Source organism: Belonocnema kinseyi, chromosome 8 (genome assembly GCF_010883055.1).
Source record: "Belonocnema kinseyi isolate 2016_QV_RU_SX_M_011 chromosome 8, B_treatae_v1, whole genome shotgun sequence".
NCBI lineage: Eukaryota > Metazoa > Arthropoda > Insecta > Hymenoptera > Cynipidae > Belonocnema > Belonocnema kinseyi.
This window is the reverse complement of record NC_046664.1, coordinates 50663768-50673886: the sequence shown is the minus strand read 5'-3', so window position 1 is coordinate 50673886 and position 10119 is coordinate 50663768. Positions and strand designations below refer to the sequence as shown.

At 30.5% G+C, this 10119-nt stretch overlaps 1 protein-coding gene across 1 annotated transcript in view; it reads right to left on the bottom strand.

The window, feature by feature from the left end:
- Positions 1-4290: 4290 nt before the first annotated feature.
- Positions 4291-10119, bottom strand: part of LOC117178492 — a 15703-nt gene continuing 9874 nt past the window's right edge. The window contains exons 2-6 of the mRNA XM_033369919.1: positions 8146-8217; positions 7226-7387; positions 7076-7141; positions 5702-5811; positions 4291-4705 (exon numbers count right to left, since the gene is read on the bottom strand). Coding sequence (XP_033225810.1) covers positions 5711-5811; positions 7076-7141; positions 7226-7387; positions 8146-8217 — 401 coding nt within the window. The 3' untranslated portion in view covers positions 4291-4705; positions 5702-5710. The remainder of the gene's footprint in view (positions 4706-5701; positions 5812-7075; positions 7142-7225; positions 7388-8145; positions 8218-10119) is intronic.

The window sequence follows — 10119 nt, the reverse complement described above, 5'->3', positions numbered from 1 at the left end:
TGATATTGTGGGGCATCTATTACCTTGAAGCAGCTAAACATACATTGAAAGCAAAACTTCTTACGCACGTATAATGGTTATAAATGGTATAAATGGTCGTTAAAAGAAGCAAATAACTACCTATTAATAGTATCATAATTGAGAGCTGATAGTGACATTTTTTAAATTTAAAAAGGGATTTATCGACATGGGGTATTACTTCCGAAGATTTCCGATCGAACTCAATCTTCAACAAAGTAAACTCCTATTGGTTAGAAATTTATAAAGAAAATTGTTGCCATTGAGACAAGTATTTTCTGAAGAGGTAAATATGAAATCTTTAGATTTCTTGTTTGTACCATCGACTTCAGCTAATTCTTACTTTTTAAGTATCAATTGAAAAATTATTTTTTTAGTATATCGAAATTTAAAGATAAATATTCTTTATTATTTTGCGTTAGTTATGAAGTGAAAATATTTATTTTTTCAGAGTGCTTATACGATAAGAAATTAACGCCCGCGACGAATCTCGTATTTTGACCTTCGACAAAATTTTAATTTCACGTGTTAACTTTTTTATAATTTCTTAGGAATGACGTGATATTCATTTAAGTCTATGGTCTAGATTTGAAGAATATAATTTGCTCTTGATTTTCCAAACTTAAAATATTTTTAGGAACAATTACCTATATCTCGCGATGAGTTGAACGCACGATTCCGAAAAAATAATTTTAATGGAAAAACCTTTCATTTGCGAGCTGCATATGTTTGAATCGTGTAAGAAAATAACTTCAACCTAGGAGGATTGATCGTCACTTGTCACCTCTAGTTTGAGATAGTTGTTATTTTCACAACATGTTGTGTTTTGACAGTAATTGTTACCAGAAAATACAATTTCACGCATGTTTGATAGAAGAAAATGGTTCTTTTGCTGTAGCCATTTTTTCCTAATGAATGAATATTTATTTAATAATATGATAATTATTTTTATAATTGAATTATATTGCGCCAAGAAAAAGAACCTTATGCATTCAACAATATCAGAAACATTGATTTTGTTTATTAGAATTGATAAACATGATACCATTATAATTATAACTATATACTAGCAAATAGAAATGTTTTTGGTCATAATATTATTTTCAAGATGCAAATAAATGATTCACAGAAACAATTTTCGGTGCTCCAAAATGCAAACTAAGTAAGCCTGATGATGACATTAGGATCAAAATGCATTCAAACAACAAAAATTTCAAGAAAACTGCACTTCATAAGAAGAATCTTCGTTTCAATTTTTTCTTAGCAACCTAAAATGTTTAATTTCATTATTTAAAAATTATTATTCGTAAATTGGGTAGTAACATGCATTAGCGATGCTTCTGACAAATATATATGAGTCCTCAGGACATGATATTTTGTAAAAAAATATATATTTTTTAGAGCACATCTAAAAAGAAATTGGAAAAAAGTATGGTATTATACTACGAGTACTATTTACTATTTACTATTTTACTATTGGTTTGTTTAAAATACAAAATTTTGTAAGCCCCTTTACATGATTTAGGCTTTAAATGCCTTAGCCGCAGATACCTTGTTCAGCACCAAAAGATCTGAAAATCAAATCTGTCGAAGAAGATGCTAATAGTCATTGTTTGTCGTCATATGATAATAATGATAATGAGAATCTACAGAATCTGTTACGCAGAATCAGACAATAGAGACAGGCTGTTAAACCGTTTTTCGAGTCACGTTGTTCGTGCATCTCTTTTCACACAGACTCAATTCTTCGAAAAATCCTGTCATTCAGGGCAGTAGTAAATATCTTATACAACATGATCGAACAAAATATTAACATTTGATTTTCTAGTTTATACACATCGCCGTTTTTCGACAGGAGTACAGTGCATCCTCAAACCAACTACTGTGGAATGGGCGTCTTTGGCGTTATATATGAGATGAACATGCGGGCCCGATGTCGGTTTGTAGAAGCAAACTTTTCCCATGAGAAGTTCTGGATACCATCTGATCCTTCCGCGGGAAAGTTCTTTGTACTTCCAAGTGTTTCCTTTACCTTTTCGGCAGTGATTGATGATTGATGGAATTTTCATTAAAAATTAATTTTTCTACAAAATAATTTATTTTTAGCAAAATAGCTCAACTATTAAGTTGTAATATTCATTAACGGTTTACTTTCTCATTACAGTTCACAATTAATTATTTAACTAGGCATGAGTTCTAATGACTTTTTCAACTATAAAATTTTATTATAATGAGTACAACATAATGAATTATACCTAATTATTGTTTTCAAACATTAGGTGTTTATATAACAGTAACTGGAGGATGATCTTCAAGTTCAAAATATTCTATATCAGGAGCTATTTAACATCAATGTTATTAAAATTTTACATGACTTCATATTTATATATAATTAATATAATTTATATTTTACAGAAATATGTAATGATAGCAAGTCATATATTTACATAAATATATAATGATAGCTAGCCAGGGTCAAAATATAAACTAATATCTATCTGCTCGCTCAGTCAGGGACGTGAGAAGTCGAGTGAAGAGGGTAAGACGAGCATGTAGGCCGCAATCAAATAGAAACCGTCAATTCCAATTGTCTCTCGGCAAACTGTTTTAACTGTTTTAACTGTTTCTAACGGACCAATCAGATTTTAACGAATGTATTTCGATGAAGAAATTAAAGCTAAAGAACACATTTCGATTTTCAACCAAATAGTCTCGTTTTTTACAATAAAAGGTCACATTTCTATAAAAATTACTAAATCTTCAATCCAAAAAACGAATTTTAAACGAAAATCGAATTTTGAAGAAATCGCATGAAATTTCAACCAAATATTTTAATTTTTCACAAACAAAGACGATTCATTCAGCCAATGCTATATGCTTCATGAAAGTGAATTTTTTTTATCTCAGCTGAGTATTTTTAAATGAAAATTGACTAAACCTTTAGGTATTTTTTCGGACTTCATATGAATAAGTAATAACTTAATCAAGCAAAAGCTGAATACAGCAAATATTTGTAGGTTTTACAGTTTTTGAAGTAATTGATAAAAACTGGATTTTTCGAATACAAAAAATTTCAATCTTTTTTCACTTCACCTCATGCTAACTCAGTCAATTTCCAGAATTTGTCAACATAATTAATACTAAATTAAATGTCTAAGTCTTTTGAAACTAGCTGAAGAAGAAAAACGTAAATATTTTAATAAAAAAAAAGGTTGTTAATTGTTTTGTGAGACTTTGCAAAAATTATTAATTTCAACCTACAAGCGCTTCGTTTATCGAGCGAATTTCAAGCAACGAAAAACTTGCAGTGACAAAGTTATTTATAAAGGTTCAAAAAAGTGTTCTGTAAATTTTCAAATCAATCGCATTAATCGTTAAAAAATTATGAATATCTTAAATTGCAAACGGAAATATTGACGCTGCTGCCATATGCACGTGCCTCCTCGGTTACGCACGTGTTGCAGCGGACGTGGAGGTCCATAGCTACTTAGCGAGATAGAAATTTTCCTATCAATTCTCATAATTCATCGTTTGAATAATAAATGACACAGAATAAAAGGTATAAATCAAGCTTAAAATTCTTTTAAGGCGAGTAATAATTAATAGTTTTAAATGAAAATAACAGAACAGATTTATATTAAACGCTTCGAAGATAGTTTTAAATATTTAACGGCACAAGAAGGCTTTTGAAGAAGTATTTTTTCAAGCAAGTTTTTTAAATTTAAAAAGATTGTATGCCTTACGGTACTGAACAAATTCTGATCATTTTTATCGCAGGCATCCTGAAATGGTCCGTCAGCTTACTCAATTATGGTGTTGAACGTTTGACTAATATACTCCGTGTTTACTAATATGTAACTTCAAGATTGGCCTAACGCTTCAGGTTTGTACACCTGAAGGCGTTCAGTTTATTTTGAAAGACTCCTTATGTATTTAAATTCTAAACTCTATACAAATTACAAAACAAAACAAAAAATTTTTTCTAGTTATTCTAAACACTTAAAGAGTTTATGAAATTTAAATTTAAAAACTGGAAGTATTCTAATTTTCTGAATAAACCAGGAATTTAGAGAAGATATCACATTTAAGATTCAGCGGATTCCTTAGGTTTTTAACAAAAACTCTAAATTTCCTGATTACCTACGACGTATATACATTGAAAAATAAATAAAAATGCAAGGAATTTCTAGCATCAATTTTTATTAAAAATTATTGTTATCAACATTTACAAAAATTCAAGATCATCCGATGGCTGTATTAAAAGAAGCTTGTGGATATAGAAGTGAAAGGTCGTTTTCGTAGTGTTTTATGTTGAATATAAAAATAACCTGCTTTAGACATAGGAGAAATTTAAAGCACGTCTTTGTAAAAAAATCATTCGTATCAATGCTAAATGTTTTTATTTATTATGCTATTTTAACATTGCTTTTATTTTTTTATTTTAAGCCAACTTTTTTAGGCGCCATGATCCTCATTCTGTTGTCCTATGGTATGGGCTGATGAAACTATTATTTTCGTCTGACGGAAAGAGAAGATATATATTGTTTTTGTTTCTATCATGTCTTGTCTATCACCATTTAGTTATTAAGGTAACAGATTTTAATCTTATTATATGAGCTATTACAAAATAAAGTTGAAATGTAATTTATCAATTGGCGGTGCAAAGTATATATTCTGCTTTTTTTCGCTGAAATAAAAAAAAATGTTATAAGTCCAAAAAAATTATATCCTAATAATTTAAAAAGAAGTACATATTAGCACGTTTCGTTTCAACAAGAAAGATTTGTTCTTTATTAGTGAAAATTGAAAAGCTAAAGAAACTTTTCTTTTAACAAATTTTGTTTCCGACAGAGATTTTTTTCTTACCTCTTTAAAGGAACATTAACAAAATAATACTTTTATACATGAAAGCTTATATTCTCAGAAAAAATATATGCTACAACTGGGCCTTATTCAATTATCTGAACTAAATGTTCTTAAAGCTCAAAGCAAAAAGAAAATAGTTTGAAACCTATATTTTAGAAACAAATAAATATAATAACTTATTATTACTTTATTTAAAACAAACTGAGTCAGGTACATTTCCTGAAAATATATTTCCTGACGAAACAGTCAATCATTCATTAAAGTCGTACGAGGCCTAATTCTGCCGTGATTTGAGAAAACACCGCTAACTGCAAAATGAACGAAGCCGAGAAAATCGACGAGAACTGTTCCAATCTTCACTTGCGTGTTTCGTGTATTCTAATCCATTTTCTGCTGTTTTTTTGTTACTCCTGACTAATTTGCAAATAAGCTTTTTATTCTTGAAACCAAAATGGTTAGAAAATGTTAATTAATTATCTAAAATGCAATTAACGGCGTTGATTGGGATGCTAAAATTCAGAAAACGCCGTATCTGGCAGTTACGGCTCCCTTCCAAATCAATACTCACCAAATTTTGCAGTTAACCGCGTTTTTCCAAAATTTAGCAATAATCATTCTAAAAGTTATTAACAATTTGAAAAAATTATTTCAATAGTCAGCTGCATCTTTTATTCACGATTCAAACGATATAAAAAACTCATTTTTCGATTTTTTGCAGTTAATGGTGTTTTCTCAAATCACGGCAGAATTCTATTGTATACTTTCTTTGAATTGTATTTTTTATTTTAATTACCAATGGACGAAAAAGTGTACTTGCCTATAGGATCTATTCAAACTTATTCCACTGGCCCCCGTAATATTTTGCAATTATAAGTCCCTTATGTACCACCGTAAAACTTGGTTCAGGTTTAAGTTCCTCTTTTGTAACTGCTCCAGTAAGAAAAATATAGTCATTAATTATTCTTTATTACACTAAATTTTAAGTCTGCTAACAATAGTTAAGACTCAGAAACAAAAAGGGCACGTAAAATCATTTCGTTAAGAATTTAAGATCCCTGGGCTATTTCAAAATAAAGTAACGTACTTTAGTTGTGTAAAACATGTTCCAATACAAAAAATCATTGCGTATATTTTTCTATGAATAAAATACTTTTAATCTATTACTGGTTTTAAAACATTTTGAAGATAGAAGGTTCTTCTGATTAAGAAAACGGCTAGATAGTATTGATATAGATTAGGAGGCTATTTATTTTTTGTTAAAACACTACAATAACCAAGAGTTTCAAATTCAAGCGCTTTACTTGTAGAGGGAAGTTTGAATAAAGAAAAACTTAAATTTTATAAATTAAAAAATTCGCGAAAGTAAGAATTCGATGATCAGTTATTAGATGTTTCATGTTTTCTGTTTTTGTTTTATTTATCTAAGAACAAGAACCATTTTATTGTAGATAATATACTATAAGTAATTATTTCTTGTGAAGACATATTATTCATTTATATTACTTTGATATTGCCCAATTGTTTGATTAGTTTTTATTTTTACACCGGAGCGGCGCTCGGGGTTAAGGATCACAGCCGAGACGCTCGTCATATACAATCCGTCCACGAGACGTTCAGCCGCTAGCGAATTTAGACATAAATATTTTCCTAAATATTAATTCCATTAAGCCAAAACCTTACAGAAATCTCACTTGTACTGAAATGGAAAGCTTTCTGGGTGAAAGCTTTCGTTGCTTAAGCTTTTTTGCTTATAGCAATAATAACTTGATTATTTCTGCGTTACTTTCTGAATACTACAAATCTTAATTTCCTTCTTAATTGTTCGAAAATGTCTAAAAATTGCCCAAGCCTTTGCAGACTGAAGTGAAATAAGAGAACTTCTAGTTTTTACAAAAGACTAGTTTCTTGAAAATAATTCCAACAAGGTTGAAAACACAAAGTACCTTATTAAAGAAAAATTTTGCGTAATGAAATTTCATACTTGAATATACTTTAAAGAAGATACAAATCTATACAGCCTTTTCAAATAACCAGAGACCTTTCTATTCACTGAGATATAATTTTACTTGCCCTTCTTATATCCGGCAGCTCAATTGACACAAATCTGCGGATTGAAAAGACGATTCGACTGGGAATATCAAGTTTACACTTTTTCATTTGACGAGCTAAAAATTATCATGTATATACAGACCTTGAGTGTCCGTTGGGAGTGGGGGTAGTACGCATCTAAAACATCTTCGAAACAGTCTCTGGAACACTGCATAATCAGGAGAAAAAACAGACATTTAGATATCGTTCGTTATTACATTTGTTTTAGATGGGGAATTAGTTTTGAAATTACCGTTTGGAGATTTTTTTATTTTATAAATCTTTTCACCATAGAATATTCCAATTGGAAATCCTGCGTAGTCACACATTTCATCCTTGTCATGAATGCCAGCCGTCACAATATCCGATTGTGGAGTTGGTGGCCTGACGGGCGGTTGTGATGTGGTTATTGAACCTGTTGAAAATACAGTTATTAATTGTTTAAAAAATTCAACGAAATTTTTTTTACAAAATTGTAATATAAATTGGAAGTATACTAATCATTGTGTAAGTAATTAAATTTTTAATTTGTTTCTTAATGCCAAAAATCTTTTATTGGTTCCAAAGTGCGAGTGAACTTCATTTGACAAAAGACCATAGGAGCAATTTTAAAAGAACGTTTTGGTTAGGGGGATCTAAAACATTCACTTTCTGCCTCAGAAAGATAAAAAATCATCAGTCGAATTTGATACTGCGGGTGTGTCGGAATTACTAATTCAGCTGGCAGGAAATTTCTTTGGGCACTGGGATATCTAGAGGGTTACTTTCACTTGAGGCTTACAAAAAGGCCCCGTTGTATTAGATATTTAGGCTTCTATCTTGAAAAGTTGGTCGAAAATTATTTAAACATTTTTTTGGAACAAATACATCATATATAAAAATAAATGTCCGTAAAATTTAATTCAGAAGGTATAAATCAAGACCAGTACAAATTAAATTTTGTGTAACGTTATAATTGTATAAAATTAGCAATACACTTTTTAGAAAATTATTTAAATATTCATAATTAGGGGCCTTTTCTACAAATTTCAAGCCGAAGTTACCATTTCAGGATAAGTAGATAATTCAATCTAATACATATCCATTAGTCGCGAATCATTTATAAGCGTGCAGGCCACGTTGCGAAAGTATTAATTAATATATGTTTTTTATAGTATCTTGTTTTCTAATCACCATTAATGTGTCCAACGATTTCACTTTGAGAGCTATAGCCGACAGGGCTAGTGGGCACTAGTTTAAATGATTCTGTAAGAAAAAAGTATACACTTTTTTAAAACAATTTTTCTAACGATACTCAAATTTTTTAAAGTTTTTTAACGAGCTAAATTATGCTTCAAAAACTAATTTTAATTTCATCTGTTCATGTGTCAACATTGCTACAACAATTTCAGTACTACAGCTTAAATAAAAACTGAGTTGAATCTTCGACTTCTTTAAAGCCTGCTATTTGTCCTTATCTAAATATAGTCAAAGAGTCACTACGATATATCGAAAAACAATTTTTTCTATCTTTTAACCCCATTTTTCTAAACTATAGTTAGTACATTAATCTTTCTGTTATTTTATCTTTGGTGTGACTAAAACATAAGGATTTTTATTACCTTGATTCGCTGAATGAGTGATATTATCATATGAATCTTGATATAGCTGAATTCTCGTCGTTGTACACAAATTATTTTTTCGTAAAGAACATTATATATTCTACGAAAAACCCTACGTAAGCAAAATTTCTGGGATGTAAATATGATTATTAATAATTTATTCATTTAGTTTGAAGTTAAGGAACCGTTTGAATACCAGATAATAAAAATTAATAAAGTATCCGGAGAAAAAATTACAATTTTGTAATACTCCATAAAAATATCATGAAATCATGATGAGAAGTGACAAATGATTTTTTGAAGAATTTTTTCTTAAATTTTGGTGCCCAGATCTTGCGGTTAGATATTCGGAGCGCTGCCGTATGAACTAACCGGAAGTTTAAAGACTGAGCCATCGCTATTCATGTGGCCTTTGTGCACTTTTTAAACTTTTTTTTCGAGAAGGTTTGAGAACCGCATCTTATTATTTCAGAACATTGTTAGTTTGGTAATCCCTTCTTACATATTATTACGACGAAATTTTCTTAAAAATGATTATGATAATAATACACACACTTTTCAAGTTGAAAAATAAACACCTGGTGTATTTGTGGTCAGGCTAGTATTTTATTATAATGTATTCAATTACGTTGTATCTAACCTTGCTACATCATTTATCATGCGTAATGTCATATCATATCATATTATATTATATGAGGATAAATTATATTCCACTACTAAACTTTTAAAGTATATGTCAGTTGCCAGTTGCAGGAAACTGATTTTTATCTAAATTTTTTAGTTGCAACTGGAAAAATGTTGAATGCCGAATGCACGGCTGAATAGTAGCATGGCGTCCTCCATCCTTAGGACACTCTTAACCCAAATCAATATTCTTACCAACTTTTATCAGGTCGTTCGAGATGTCATCCACGACGTAGATGACCTACGTTTGCGTAGATGACGTCTTGAATGACCCGGTGAGTAATGCAGCGTATCCATGTCGTCGAATCAAAATTTAGAATTGCTTTAGCTATTAGCGCAATTTAAATTTTAAATGAGTTCTCGGAGGATTCGCGAGAAGCTGCCTGGTGCGTAATTCAGTACGTCCGGAACGTTGAACTTCCCCTGGTAATTGTTCTGGCTAATGGTGAATTTTAAATTCCAAAAAAGTATTTTCAGATAAAGACTTCCACGTTCCTAAGAATATCCATTTGATTTTATCTTTTCCTAAACACAGGGCGGACAAGAGAAAGGTTTTTACTATGCTACGATTTAACCTTGAACCATTCTTTAACCAGATATTTCCAAGTTTGTTGTCATGCGTGAACCATGAAAACATTTTTCACGCCCACTGGTATTACTGGGCAGTCTGATAAGTCCCTGAAAAATGAAACACAAAGACGTTTTTTTGGCCAAAGTCGGTTTTATTTTTCAACACACTCTCCTTTTAGGTCGATACAGTGAGTCCAACGATTTTCTAACTTTTTGATACCGTCCGAAAAGTACTCGATCGGAAGGTCTCCAAAATACGCCTCAGTTTGAGCTATGAGCTCCTCATTTGAGT